General features: G+C 39.8%; 2 protein-coding genes and 1 non-coding gene across 11 annotated transcripts in view; 1 reads left to right on the top strand and 2 right to left on the bottom strand.

The window, feature by feature from the left end:
• DAPP1 (dual adaptor of phosphotyrosine and 3-phosphoinositides 1) overlaps window positions 1-15,702 on the bottom strand; it is a 46,793-nt gene that overhangs the window by 18,763 nt on the left and 12,328 nt on the right. For 5 of the 6 annotated variants that reach the window (XM_036340601.1, XM_036340609.1, XM_036340592.1 and 2 more), the window contains 2 exons: window positions 11,550-11,672; window positions 8,657-8,790 (listed from right to left, as the gene is read on the bottom strand). In XM_036340601.1, coding sequence (XP_036196494.1) covers window positions 8,657-8,790; window positions 11,550-11,672 — 257 coding nt within the window. The remainder of the gene's footprint in view (window positions 1-8,656; window positions 8,791-11,549; window positions 11,673-15,702) is intronic. The other variant, XM_036340629.1, reaches the window with a different exon arrangement.
• The window catches only part of LAMTOR3 (late endosomal/lysosomal adaptor, MAPK and MTOR activator 3), a 64,457-nt gene that overhangs the window by 42,451 nt on the left and 6,304 nt on the right, over window positions 1-15,702 (top strand). The window lies entirely within an intron of this gene.
• LOC118661878 lies at window positions 5,883-6,020 on the bottom strand. The gene has a single exon (XR_004969517.1). It is a non-coding gene; the product is annotated as a small nucleolar RNA SNORA42/SNORA80 family (small nucleolar RNA).

Genomic DNA, 15,702 nt, shown 5'->3' with positions numbered 1-15,702 from the left:
AGGACCCAAATTCTATTTTGAAAGCCTCTTCTAAAATTTAACCAATAGAAGCTAAACTGAAAGAAATGATATGAAGTCAATCAGGAAAGTAGAACTGACTATAAATTGATTTTAACTAGAGTAAGACCATGAAAGAGGTCAGATTGAATGGCACAATGAAGAAAATGATAAACTCCTTACAAAATGGCAACTTCTGCTGATAAAAATCTGGCCTTCTTAAAGTCAGGTCTCCCTATTTGACCATTCTTCCCAAGGAAGGGCCAACATAGAGACTTGTCGGCATGGCTGCTGGGCTTACGATGATTTCCCCTTGTGCAGAGACTGTCCCATCCCATCCCAATACAAAAGGAGAGCCCCACAGACCTGGCCCTCCCCCTAAATGCCTCACCTGAGCTGCACTCACTGGGCTCACTTCTTGGGGATCTGCTTAGTTGCTTCTCTGGAGAGAAGGTCCACTACCTTCAATTTCTGAACCACATGAAGGAAACTGCTGTTTCCTGCCTTTGACATGAAACCTGGTTTCAGAAACACTGGGTGGAGGTACATTTTTGAAGTGATCAGAGCAAGACCAAGGCAGGCATTCTAATTTGCTAAAAGCTTCAGAGTTGCCATGATCACTGGGATGATTCCTTATGTTTTTCAGGTTTGTCCTTAAATTCTGGAGTGAGATACTAATATCCTTCCCCAAAATTGCACTTCTCACCCTGTACCCCTCTTTTTTTAAAAAAAATTCAGCTTGTCAGGATTGGTTTACATGATTTTCAATCAAAAAGAAACTTATAGCCGAAACCGGTTTGGCTCAGTGGATAGAGTGTCGGCCTGTGGACTGAAAGGTCCCAGGTTCGATTCCGGTCAAGGGCATGTACCTTGGTTGCAGGTATATCCCTGGTGGGAGATGTGCAGGAGGCACCTGATCGATGTTTCTGACTCTCTATCTCTCTCCCTTCCTCTCTGTAGAAAATCAATAGAATATATTAAAAAAAGAAAAAAGAAACTTATATAGTTAAGCCACTGCAGACTCATTATAATTTCCACCCAAGGTTCAAGATAGTGCCTTGGCTCCATAGGAGAGGAACTCTGGGTTAATAATATTCAAATCAAATGAACTCTAGGACTTGGCTGGAAGATTCAAGTAAAAAGGCAACCAGAGGCAGGGCTGATAGAAGGAAAAGAGGGAGGAAGATCAGCAACCACAGGTCTTGGAAACCTGGCAGCTAGTTTTACCTCAGTTTCTGAACTACATGAAGGAGACTGTTGTTTCCTGCTTTGGACTGAATTGATTTCAGAAATGCTTGGTGGACGTACATTTTTGAGGTGATCAGAAGAGGAACGAGACAAGCATTTCGATGTGCTTTGACTGAACCGTAGCTTACAGGATACCTACTCTGTAATACTATGAGATTGCATTGAAGAGCTCATCTTATATTCCAGCAGGAAGAGTAAGAACTCTCTCCAGCCCAGGCATTGGTCTGATGTCTGAAACAGAGTGTAGTGCACGAGCACGCATCGCTCCTGAAAGGGGAACTTCTGTTTTGAGTATTTCTTTCATGCACTAAACCTAGTGCTTTACCCAGCAGACTCCCCAGCTGGATGGTAAGATGTTTAAGGGTGATATCTGATTCATCACTGAATTGTCAGTGGCTAACAAGTGCCCGGTTCATAGTTGGCATTCAATATCTATTTGATGAATTATATTAAAATGAGATCACATCCATCCGTGTTTCATTATTGACCTCAGGCTCAGAAAACAAGCTCTGCAACTGGCTTATGCGTGAGTTCCTCTGCCAATGGGAAGTGGCTTTCTAGGTGGAGTTTATAGGAATATTCAAGATTTGCCTCCATCCTTCTTTGCAACCTGCTCTGCAAATGGACTATAACCCATCATAAAATGGTGCTACCTCAACCACATTCATTTACATTAGAAGGAACTTAAAATTTGAAGAAGACATCATACACATTTTTTTTTGCTCTATTTTCTTTTTATTATTATTATTATTATTATTAGTTAAGGTATTACAAATGTGTCCTCATCCCCCCCATTAACCCCCAACCTCCCCACCACACACACTCATGCTCCCATCCCCCTGTTGTCCATGTCCATTGGTATGGCTTATATACATGTATACAAGTCCTTCGGTTGATCTCTTCCCCTTACCCCCGCCCTCCCCTACTTTCCTTCTGGGGATTGATAGCCTGATTGCTGTTTCTCAGTCTTTGAGTCTGTCCCTTTTCATCAGTCTATGTTGTTCTCTATAATCCACAAATGAGTGAGATCATGTGGTATTTATCTTTCTCTGACTGGCTTATTTCACTTAGCATAATGCTCTCCAGTTCCATCCATACACATTTGATAAATACACATTCAGCTCTCCCTAAACTAACTCTTCGTGATATATACCAAAGAATGTATAGCTCTTGTGTATAGTATTACAGAATGAATTGCTACAAAGGGACTTCATTAAGTAACAATAATAATGATTGAGTATTTATGCCATGCGATGAATCATTCTAAATGTCTTACATGCCTAATCTCATTCAATCTTCACTGCAAGTCATGACCTTTTAAGGTATGAACTATTACACCATCAGCTCAATTTTATAACATGATGAAACTGAAGCTCAGAGAGGTTACACAACTTGCATGAGGACACACAGCTGGTGAATGTTAGGACTGAAGTTGAACTGGGAATTCAATTGTTTACTCATTATACCATATATGATTCTCAGCTCTGGTGGTCACCACCATGAAAACTCTGTATGGCATGTGAAATATTGTACTCTATTTATCGTGGGCAAGAGAGCATATGCATACATCAAAATTAAGAAACTGATTCTTTAGGAGGCAGCTTCAGAAAAGGATGTGTGAGTTTTTGCCTCAACATTTCTCACTAGGGCTGTTTTTTCATTTCTAAAGAAAAGATTAAATGGTCTCTGAGGTCCCTGCCCCTTCTAACATCTGTAAATCTACTTAAACTCCCCAATTGAGGAACAAGAAATAGTAACTAAATTCATGCCCTATTTGCCATAGACGTACAATATTCATTTGAAATACTTCTTTTTTTCCTGGTGTCATTTTATCTTTGTGTCTCATTTTTCTTTTCCTCCATCAAACTTTAAATTTGATTTTACCTTCTTGTATTTACAGAGGCTGTTTTATAGCCTTTCTGGAGTGACATGAATGAGAGGGGCCAAAGTATTTGGGAGATGTTTTCTGATCAGTCTTTTTTCTGTTTTAAGATTTCCTCTAGTATAATTTCTCAAATAGCAATATGTACAAAGACAGATGTTCAAACCGATTTACATTCTTTAGGACAGTGGCTTCACATCACTAGCCAAAAATATTATTATAGACTTTAGAGACAGAGGGATAGGACTGAAATGCGTATTATAGCCTCACCATATCCTACAAACATCCTATTACGTACTGTGGCAGAGATCCTTCCCATTCAAATCCGTTTAAGGCCATGCTGCGCTGTGGCAATACTGTACCTCTTTGTTACCACAGAGCAGTTTCAGGAGAGAGCAAGGGGCGTGAAAAGCTCCTACACTTTAGAACTAGGTTAGTCTGGATTCCAGTCTCAGCTCTGATGCCTACTCGGTGTGTAATCTTGGGCAAATGACTTAAAAATCTCTGAGTTTTGATTTCCTCTATTGAAAATGGTACCACTTTACACATTATTGTGGGTGGTTCAGAAGATTAAAGAATTTTATATTTGTTACAACTTCTAATAGAATGCCTAGAACTTAGCAAACACTCCACAAATATTGGTTTCATTCTCTTTTTTGCTTGCTTTTCCTTTTTCAAAAACACCTCTTCACAAACTAATAAAATATGTATTTTTGGCAAACATAAACTAAGAAGTGATTTCTGGTCATGGTTTAGCAAAATTCCAAGTTGTCCCTCATTATTTTCAGAAATGTCATACAATTCTCAAATTAAAAATAGTTTTAACTTAATTATTTTAAAATGCTACCTGAGTAAAATGGCTGGTGTCACAAAATATAATAACAACCGTGGCAGTTAGCAAGAGGTTGGGAATCCCCACCTCAAAACAAAAAGAGAAGTGGAAATTTGACATTTAAGAAAGAACCAGATAGCATCTTTAAAACTGAGAACCAATTACTATAAAGGGTAAGTACAAACAAAGCATTTGACTAATATAATTTTTCATGCTGTTAGGTGATTAAAGTCACAACCTAGTAATTCCTATCATAAATCATATATGGCAATTTTATGTACATAAGTATTGCAATAGAAACAAAGGGTAACAGAAAGGTAATTTTTGTTCTAATAATATTTAGAATTTAACATAAAGAGAATTATCTATATTTTCAAGACTACATAGGAAACTTAGTCAATCATAAGAGGATATGGTAAAAATTAATAATGGACTAAGCATATTAAAAAAAGTCAAATTTTCAAGCCTACTGGAGTTGAATTTAGAAGCGATGTACAAATATAAAGAGACGGTTTTATATAACATGTTAATATTAAAAATGAAAGGCAAATTCTGAATTTAATCATTATTGAGCATACATGCAACACAAAACATCATTCAAATTATGCTTTGTATAAACTTTGGAAGTAAACGTTAACTGTCAGGAGTCTGCTAGCTGTGGGTTGCCATGCAAACTGCAATACAGGCATTGGTAAGGCGTTATCCAACATGAAATGTTGTGGATAATTGTTATCATTGATTCTTTTATGCGTTGGGACATACCAGGGGAATAAAACTGACTAAAATCTCTCTTCTCATAGAGTTTACATACTAGTACAAAGATTTTTTTAAAGTGAAATATAAGCCTTAACCGGTTTTGCTCAGTGGATAGAGCGCCGGCCTGCGGACTGCAAGGTCCCAGGTTCAATTCCAGTCAAGGGCATGTACCTTGGTTGCGGGCACATCCCCAGTAGGAGGTGTGCAGGAGGCAGCTGATCTATGTTTCTAGCTCTCTATTCTTCTCCCTTCCTCTCTGTAAAAAATCAATAAAATATATTTTAAAAAATAAAGTGAAATATACAATATGTGAGAAGATAAAAGGGTCATTGAGAAAAGTAAAGCAAGAGGGTACTTACTTATCTCTATGATATACTTGGGAAATGATTGGATTTTGAAAACTGGAAATAGCTTAAGAGTGCTTATGGGCATTAGTAATGAGAAATTAGAGTGAACAGAAACATTAATGGAGATTAGAGAGATTAAATGCAGATTATAGCAAGGGAAAGGGGAAATTATGCTAAGAGAATCTTAGAATTGTCAGGAAAGTTAGATCTTGTTTAGGGAATCTTCATTCTCCAGAGAAGGAACCAGAAATTCTTCGAGTTTCAAGCGTAGGGAATAGGAATAGAATGAAAAGAAATATATCTTAAAATAGTATTCATCCCTTTAGATTAATATGCTTACCTATCTTGACCACAAATATGTTTTTATAATCCAGAACCAAGTGTTCTGGGTTTTACTCAACTGAAGACATTAAATGTGAATGTAAGGCAAAGGTGTACGGTTGTTGGCTATTTGCAGGTCTTCTCTGTTATCCTCAGAGGTGGTGCCATCCCTGCCAGTGGGTGAGTGTGAGACAGTCTCTCTTAGATAAACTCACTCTCCAGGCCCTGCAGGGTGAGTCTGGTCTGAATGGGGCCTAGGCTGAGAGGAGAAGCCTGAAATACCCAAGTCTAGTCCTTCCCATTCCGAGGACCTGGAGGTGAGAACCCTGGCAGGGCTTCATCCATTGGGCGGGCAAATGCTTCCCCTGGTGATATTTTATCTAAGTTTTAAGAAGAATTTGCACTTCATCTAATGGTACACAAGGAATCAGTCTGGAGACCTCCTGATCTCTGATCATAGGGAGCCAACACCAGAAGCCAATTTCAAAACAAAACAAAACACTGTACAACCTCCTTCAGTGCTCACAGCCCACAGATAAGAAGGCTGGGCAATGGTTCGAGGCCACAGTTTATTCTGGCATGGGAACACTATGAGAGGCCCACAGTGGAAGAGGCTGCCATAAATCCATTACCATGCTGAAGAAGCCAATTCTTTCTTTCTTTTTTAATTGATTTTTTGAGAGAGGAAGGTAGACAGAAAGAGAAAGAGAAACATCGATATGAGAAACATTGATCGGTTCCCTCCTGCATGTGCCCTGACTGGGAATCGAACCCACCACCTTTTGGTGTACAGGGTGATGCTCCAACAAACTGAGCCACACCAGCCAGGGCCAGAAGCCAACTCTTAAATGAACAAGAAGACACCTGTTTTTAGAAGGTGGCATCCAAGTTTCCATTCACCATTCTTCATAGGTCACAGAGCCTACTCTGCAGCTTCTGAGACCTGTCCTTGAGTCATCATGACTTCAGCACATTATCTAGTTTCCTGGAGCCTATTACTCCCAGAGGGGCAAAATTGGAACACTTATTTGTCATGGGTTTTGCCCCTTGTTCCCAGCTTCAGTGGCTTTGTTTTCATCTGGCTGGGACAGATAAGAGGGATATTTCTTAAGTTAGCAGAATCTAACTCAAGGGCTAGAAGCCAGTGAGTCATGTGCATACTCATCAGCACCAGGTTCTGTAGCAGGGGTTCTGAAATACCCAAGATAGCCTCAGAATGGGAAGGACTGGACTTGAGTATTTCAGTAGCAACAAATTCTCTATTGGATAATGAATAGAGCAGAGGAGATTCAGTGGAGGGTATTAAAACTTAGTTTCCTGAATTTTATTACCGTCAATAACATAATGATAGTACTATAAAATAATGATAATAATATAGCAAGCTTTAGCTTTGGAGAAAACTACTGTAGGAGTCAGGATTACAAATTCTTACAATCCCTAATGCATTAATCATGAGCCTCCTTTAGCTGGATAAATGTATTTACGGGGTTTTTAGCATTGTCCCAAATTCACTGTCAATCTCAGGTGAGCCTCTTGCCTGGTGATTGGATCAGTGCTAGAAAGGTTCAACCAAAAAGCAATGATTCACTTTCATCTTAAATTGTTTTGAAATCTGTTGGTAGGCAGAATGGGTAACTTTTCCCTAACTTCAAGAAAGTCCAGGAAAGAGTACAGAGAATGATTGAAGGGGTTGAAAATAGATTCTAGGAGGAGAGTTTAGAAGAAAGGAGCTGACTTTGGAGAAAGAAGAGAATGCTGGAAGGTAATAATTATAATGGTTTTGAAGGCTACAAAGAGTTTCTCTTCATAGTCATCCATCCATTTGTTCACTCAAAGTGCCATGCACTATATCAGGATCTGGGGGACATGGAGAAGGACAAAGATAGAAGTTGACAAAGTTTTTGGCTTCAGAAATATCCTCTCTATTGCCAGTGACCAAGAATTGAATAATACTAAGTGTAGGGTTGGACACAAGTAGGAAATAAGTCACAAGTGAAGGGATTTGAGAAATTGAAATGCTTGCCAAGGCCAAAGTAGCAACGGAAATAAATACATCCCTACCTACCATTTGGTTATGAGAACTACTTCTGGTTAAATGGTGAAGTAATTTTCAGGGCTGATAGGGGGAATTTCCACCATAAAAATAATTATAGCTTCAATTTTATAGTTTGGGATATTCTATTATAGGCCTTGTATGGTCAGTATAAAGTAAGGCAAATATTTTGTGGTTTCCGCTGTGCTTTTCATCTCTACTTCACATTGCATGATTCATACCAGGATCTATCCAGACCACAGAAATAGCAGAAAAGGAAAAGACAATGATGGCATCTCTTCCCACCACACTGAAGTTAACAAAAAGCCCCCTGGCCACGTTTACCAAGAAAACAGTATGCACAAGTTCACGGTAACCAGTTGTGCTATCAAGTTGTGAGTTCCTCTGTGCCATACGTTCTTGGAATTGCCAACTTTTGATTAACTGAGAATTACCATTTAGGACATATAAAATTGTGTCTCTATATCACAAATATAGGGATGATCATTTATTTAAAAAGTATGGACAAAAAAACTTTGATAATTCAAATACTAAGATAGTGTATTTGTTTGCTTTTTAACTTTCATATTCTGCTTTGACTCTAACAACTCAAATAGACAAATTTAAAATGTTTTAGCCATATGTAAGTCCAATTTAAAAACTTAAGAGAAACCAAGACAAGACAAACAGAATTTTATGATGAAATGAAGGAATTTCTCAGGACAGCAATTTTTAGTCAATATTTTCAATATTCAGTGATCTTTCTGGAAATTTAAATACAAATTATGTTTTTAAGAAGGCTCAAACTTATCTGTTATGGGTCTCCCCAATATGCAAACTACCCGACCTAAAAACTGTGAGGCATCAAAAAGTTATTCTTATTTTTGTTCTTTCTTTGTTTATTGTATATACTATTATAAAGTAACTAGGTCATTTTAAAGAGATTGTGTACTTTTAATCAATCCTTTAAATAATATTCCAACAAAAATTATTGTTTTCAGAAAGCACATTGTTTTCTCCTAAAGATAATACTGAGATACACATAAATATAAATTTATGTATATAATTTATTAATGTAGGATATGGCACAGTAATTGAGAAAAACTTTCTAAATAAATCCAATTGCCTGTTATACCCACATAATTCAATAGAATTGACAAGTATTTAATTGAAATCCACCTGTTCCTCCTCTGCCCAAAACAATGGCTCATAGGTCAAGGATCTATGTGTTCAGAGCTTACCTGTCTCGCTTCCAATCAAAGGCTGATTTGCAAAATGCTTGACAAAATCCTTCAAAGATGAGAATTCATTAAAGCCAAATTTAAATGAAAATCCGGTATATTCAACATGAAAGTGTTTGACAGAGTCTTTGGCTCTGAAAAGGAAAAACAAATGTTTACGTTATTATAACAAACTAGAGGCCTGGTGCATGAAAATTCGTGCACTGGGGTGGGGAGTCCCTCAGCCCGACCTGTGCCTCTCACAGTCTGGGAGTTCTCAGGGGATGCCCACCTGCCAGCTTAGGCCCACACCCAGGGGGATTGGGCCTAAGCTGGCAACCAGACATCCCTCTGGCAGCCTGGGAGCCCTCGGGGAGGTCCGACTGATGGCTTAGCCATCAGTCAGATATCCTTAGTGCTGCCAAGGAGGCAGGGGAGGCTCCTGACACCGCCACTGTGCTTGCAGCCATCAGCCTGGCTTGTGGCTGAGTGGAGCTCCCCCTGTGGGAGTGCACTGACTGCCAGGGGGCAGCTCCTGCTTTAAGTGTCTGCCCCCTGGTGGTCAGTTCCCATCATAGCGACTGGTCATTCCCCTGTTAGGGTCAATTTGCATGTTACTCTTTTATTATATAGGATGAGTATCAGTTTTGAAGAAAAATAGTAACCTTAGGTATTTCATATCAACATTCAATCCCCTTAAAAACTGAGAATTATGACATAATCATTGACATAGTTTCTTTTGGCAGAGTATACTCTTGTGAATTTTTCACTCTAGTGGAAGATAAGAGACAATTCTCCCTATGCATTCTGTAACTTGTGGAAAGAGTCCTTGAACATTACCCTCCTTAAGGAGCAGGAATTTAATAAGAGCAGGGAAAAGAGATGATGGAAATGGCAGGTCGCATCTTCTCTGTCCTCAGCCCTCCTCCCTTACTTGTTTGGGAGTTGGTCTGAATTCTGCTTCTGTCACTTAATTAGTTATGTAAGGCCAGCCTTTTTCCTTCCATGCCTGTTTCACTGCCTACTGACTAAAATATAAAATTCCCTACATTGTCATTTTCCATCTCATTTTTGGAATGTGGCAGAGCATTAAATAAATTATAAATTACATATAGTGTATATATTTGAATCCCACTATTCTTCTCTTCTCTGTGCAGGGCATGTCCTGACTTTCACATGCTTCAGAAATCAGAATCAGCCCAGCTGGTGTTACTCAGTGGTTGAGCATCGACCTATGAACCAGGAGGTCACGACTCAATTTCCGGTTTGGGCACATGCCTGGGTTGTGGGCATGATCTCCAATGGAAGGCATGCAGGAGGCAGCCAATCGAAGATTGTGTCTCATCATTGATGTTTCTATCTCTCCTTCCCTCTTCCTTTCTCTCTGAAGTCAATTTAAAGAAAGAAAGAAGTTAGAATCATCTGGAGGCCTGGTTAAAACCCTGATTTCTGGGCCTTGATTCAGTAGATTCAGGGTGGGGTCTGAGAATTTGCAGTCCTACCACATTCTTAGGTGATACTACTGGTCTGGGGACCACACCCTGAGACATGTAATTCTCCTAGGAGTTTAGCTCAGACAGTTCCCTCCACCTGCAACTTCTTCTCCTTTGTTTCTGATCAAGTGTCCATTCAAATGCCACCGACTTCGTCAAGTATTGCAAGACCTGTCCAGCTTGTGTTACTTGCTTTTTCTCTTCTCAACAATCCAAGCACTTATTTTGCTTTCTTTCATGTCATTTACCACACTCTATTTTGCAGTGAGTTATTTGGAAATGTCTTATTGTTAATATGAAGCTACAGTTCCTAAGAGCAAGTTCCTTGAATCTTCTATAATACTTGTCAAAGATGGTAGGCACAGATGTTCTTAAATATTTTTTTATTTTCCTGAGCTGGCCTATAGCTCCTGCCACCTCTGCTGATGGGTTTTTGTTTCTTTAGAGCAAAAGTTGCTGCGCTGGGTAGGAAGGAGGATTCAGAGAGAAAGGAGTATAGATGTGCTATTGAGTTAGTGACAAGGAGGCCTGCACCTCGTGGAGCCGGAAAGAAAAGAGAAAATCTTATTGTGAGGGATCAGTCATCAACATGAGGGACTGCAACAGGAAGGTATTTGGTGGCATCAAAAGAACAGTAATAAAATAGTAACAGTTTGAGATTATTGAGTAGGCGGCCAAGGCAGTTTCATGGAGACCTCACAGGCCTGGTCTAAGCCAGGGGCAAGTGCCTGTGAGCCCACGAAGACTTGCGACCTGCCACGAGAAGGCTAGGTGACATACGCTGCCGAAGAACCAGCGATTCCCCCGGCTTATATCTCTTGGAAAGGTCAACTTCTCTGATAGGGAGGCCATCCAGGAGAAAGGGGCAAGGAGAGAGACCCTGGGAGGACTGGGCCATCACTGTGGTGAGTGTACCTGGCAGGGACTAGGTTAATTTTGTTAACATCCAGGGGAAATGGGACCTGAGAAAGAAGGTCAGTGATTATGAAAGTGGCAAATCACTCTGATTTTCCAGGAAGTAAAAAATAATCGAAGGACACTAGGCCAGCATTCAGGGATCTGGATCCCGGTGCTGTTTGTATCATTGGGTTATTGGGTATAGGATAGTTTACCACTTCAGCTTTCTGTTTCTTTATCCGTCAAGCAAACGGTTTCGGTTGTCAACCTTTCGGACCTCACGCACCACCAGTGGTTCCAGGAAAAGTCTCCTTCGGCTCTACCATTTTTTACCTGCCAGTGGGAGGAGCCACAGTGTGTTTTAACAGTCTCACCACTCAGAGCTGGGAATCCTTGGATGGGCTGGTCTACCAAGAACCGAGAGGATTTTGCTATCTGGCTATTTGAGTGTGATGATCAAGTCAATGGCCATGTCAGTAAGAGATGGGACCATGCTGAATTCATAGAGTTATTGAGCATCATACCTCACGGAGAGAGAGTACAGCCCGATCCTCTCATTGCTGTCCCTCAGGAGGTAGCTACCGTCACATCCATTTGAGAGGAGAAGGGCCTCGGCTGCGTGGCGTGTGAGGTTGCCGTGGTACCACCTAGGAAGGAGAGAAAGTGCTTTCACTCAGGGCAAACCGCAAAGTGACTCCTCTCACTGGCTTTTCCTCTCGCGGATTATTACCTCGGCAATATTCCCCGCATAGGTAGCCAGAAGAGTAAGCTCTCAGCCGGAACACCAGGACAGGGAAATTCCTGGGTGTGGCTAAAGGGGGGAGCAGAGAGGGTTGGCTCCTAGCAAAGGGTTAGGGGCTCAATTGTATTCTGAAAATTCATATGTTCAAGACCTAACCCCTAAACCGGAGAATGTGACCTTATTTGGAAATAAGGTATTTAGCAAGTTGTGAGATCATTGGCATAGGCCCTAATCAATATGACCGGTGTCCGCTCATACAAAGGGGACATTTGGAGACAGACTTGCAAATAGTGAGAGTGCCATGTGAATGTGCAGATGACCATCTACAAGTCTAAGAGGGAGGGTTGGAACAGCCTTCCCTCACAGCCCTCAGCAGGAACCAACCCCACGGACACCTTGATTTCGGGCTTCTAGTCTCCAGAACTGTGAGACAATACATTTCTTCTGTTTAAGCCACACAGTTGGTGGTACTTTGTCATGGTAGTGGCAGACAAACATACAAAATTACTTTGTAAACAGGAAATATTTTGAAAGTCCAAATTAAAAATAACAGTAAGAGTAGGCTTTGGCCAATTTCCGCTCTTTCATTTGTTTTCGCTCTCACAGTCTCTCTTGTAAGTGTGGTACCACCTTTTGCAGTGTGGAAAACCATTGGGCTTTTATACTAGAGGCCATTGTCATGAGCGAAATGAAGTTGAGTACAAGGATTTCAGATGTTTTATGCAAGATGCAAGCCCCATCTAATATTGTTTCTAACTGACAAAGATCTGAAGAGCTGGGAAAGTCCCAAAGAGATTCAAATTGATCTATGTGTTAAAAATAAAAGTCGTTTTAGAAAAGGTAACATATGTCCATGGTAGAAGAAAAAAATTCCAAATACTTTTCAAAAGAAGACAGTGAAAATAAAGCTTTTTTTCTTACCCTTAATCCTCAGTGTCCCTGGTCCTTTACCCAGAGGACACCTATGCTAACCATTTTCCTGTGTTTTCTCCTAAGAGATATCCTATGTATCTAGAGCGGCTATTTTCATTCAGTGTGCCACCAGAATTTTTAAAACATGCAATACCTGACTATTTAGTCAGGGGCACTGACCTCTTTTCTTTTAGATTATCAAGTAAAAAAATGACAACAGCCAACACAATAGGCATCTGGTGTGAATGCCCTGTCTTAAACCATAAGTATATAGGTCATATAATAAATATAGGTCATATAATAGAGTTGCATATTATTGGTCATGTTGCATAATAAGGTTGCTTCTGATTGGCTAATTCTTTTTATTTTTATTGATTTCAGAGAGGAAGGAAAAGGGAGAGATAGAAACATCAATGATGAGAGAGAATCATTGATCAGCTGCCTCTTGCATGCTCCTGATTGAGCCCACAGACTGGGCATGTGCCCTGACCAGGAATTAACCCATGACCTCCTGGTTCATAGGTTGACGCTCAACCACTGAGCCACAGTGGCTAGGCTGATTGGTTAATTCTTGGTACCAGAAATCCTTATATACAAGTATAGGCACCTGATTTTTTCAAATGTCACTTGGAACAAATAATAATTATTATTATTATTATGTAAGTCAATTAAAATTTTATACCCATTTAAAAAATATATGTATTTTGATTGATTTCAGAGAGGAAGGGAGAGAGAGAGATAGAAACATCAAGATGAGAGAGAATCATTGATTGGCTGCTTCCTGGATGCCCCCTACTGGAAATCGAGCCTGCACCCTGAGCATGTGCCCTTACTGGAATCAAACCTAGGACCTTTCAGCCCCAGGCTGACTCTCTATTCACTGAGCCAAACCAGTTAGGGCTATACCCATTTTTTGTCAGATCAGCAAATATACTTTTTGGTGTGCCACAGAATTTTAGTAATTAGTTTATGTGTGTCATGAGATAAAAAGGTGGAAAATTGTTAATCGAGAGACATTTAAATATGTCCTCTCTCCTAACTCCATGGAAATAGAGCATTCTAGGCACACTCTTCTGCACCTTGCTCTTATTGCCTTAATGGCATGGTGGAGGCAGTCCGGCTTGGTGATTAAGATGTAGCCTCTGGAGCAGGTGATAACTCTTATTAGCTGTACAAGTTACATAATTAATCTGAACCTGTTTTCTCACCTCTAAAATCAGATTAATAATAGTCATACCTCGTTCCCTGACTGGTGTGGGCTCAGTGGTTGGAACCTCAGCCTGTACACAGGATGATTGCGAGTTTGATTCCTGGTCAAAGGCACCTACCTGGGTTGCAGGTCTGTCCCCATCTCCAGTGGGGGCACGTGCATCAATATTTCTCTCTCTCTCTCTCTCTCTCTCTCTCTCTCTCTCTCTCTCTCTCTCTCCATTCTTCTCTTCTACTCTCTCTAAAATCATTGGAAAAAATATCCTCACTCCTTGGCTGAAGATTATAAAAAACAATAGTCGTACCTCATGGGTCATTTGTGAGTACTGCTCACATTAACACACACGAAATGGTCAAAACAGGCCTGGCAAACAGCAAAACTTAGTACATATAGTTGTTAGCATGAAGCCATTGAGATCCACAGAGCCACAACCTGGGATGCATCCTCTATGCTGTAATTTTCTTACTGCTCAAATATGATTTTTATCTTTCAATTTATTTCAGACAACAGAAAGGTAGGTACCAGGGACAGTTGCTACTGCAAAGGGACCCATAGTCCAGGACAGGGGAGAGGAAGGGGACACAGGCAATTACACGAATAATGTCAATATCAGTCAATGAAGTGCTATTAGGGAAGCATGCATGGTGTACAAGACTTTCAAGGAAGAGCCTGATTCTGGGTGTGAGGGATCCTGCTGTCGTGAGCCACGCTGGCATCCATTGTAACATCCCATGGCCCGAAATGTTAACCTTATAAGAAAAGCAAAACGTAAGACTGTCCGTGTAAGGAAGTTTCTACACAGGTCTCCAAGCTATTTTCTAAATCTGCATTTCCTAATGTGTGTTTCTTTAGCACATTTTCTCTCTGGGGCAGAGATGCCTCTATCCTGTACTAGAAATGTATTTGCCAGCTTAAAGGAATTGCAAGGAAAAACATTTTATAAGAAAACCTATTGAATTATTACCCACAAAGCAGCCTCATTCATTCAACTGATCACTGACAGGTTCAAATCTTCTCACTACAAAGCGCTTTCAAAGGACAATTGGAACCTAAAACTAATATAATGTTGTATGTCAATTATACTTTAATTTAAAAAAAGACAACGGGAAGAATTAAAAGTGAAGCTATAAAAATACTTCAGGTTTGGCTACAATCAAAACTCTAATCTCTACAAGGTTCTAAGTTCTTAAATACCTTTTGCCAATAATTAAATTTTGAATGAACATTTCAGAATAAGATTTAGTTCGAGTCAGTAGATTACATATTTGAAGCAACAAATTTTGATCAACAAAATTCTAAAACTAAGGATTTGAACATTCCTTTAGATGCTTGTCAATGAGATCTGAAGTCTGTGTTTAAAACATTTACAGAATTCTTCGATAATTAGAGCTTGATGGCAGTTTTGCTAAGAATTTTTTTATTCTAATCTTTTAAATAATAATTATTTATCATAAATATATAAAAATACGGAGTATAAAGCAAGAAGAATCACAGTGAACATTTCGGTGACAGCTTGTTGAGTCAATCTTGACGTCTCTTGGATTTTATGGAGTCCTGGGCCTGCCAGACAGTCACCTACATACACTTTCTGATGTCTGTGGGGCAGTGAGGATCCTCATTCCCCAAATAGCTCTTTCATAAGTGCCCAAACTTCCTCTTTTAATTGAGTTAAACATTTCCCCCCCAGAAACTTAGGATGAGCATATCTTCCAGGGAAGTAACTATAAAAACAAATAATATTACGTATCTTTTGTAGAAATATGTCCATTTGTGTCTATGAAGAACTAAAAGTTGAAAATATAGTAGAATGACA

The sequence above is a fragment of the Myotis myotis genome, unplaced genomic scaffold, assembly GCF_014108235.1.
Source record: "Myotis myotis isolate mMyoMyo1 unplaced genomic scaffold, mMyoMyo1.p scaffold_m19_p_1, whole genome shotgun sequence".
Classification (NCBI taxonomy): Eukaryota; Metazoa; Chordata; class Mammalia; order Chiroptera; family Vespertilionidae; genus Myotis; species Myotis myotis.
This window is presented reverse-complemented; position numbering and strand designations above follow the sequence as displayed.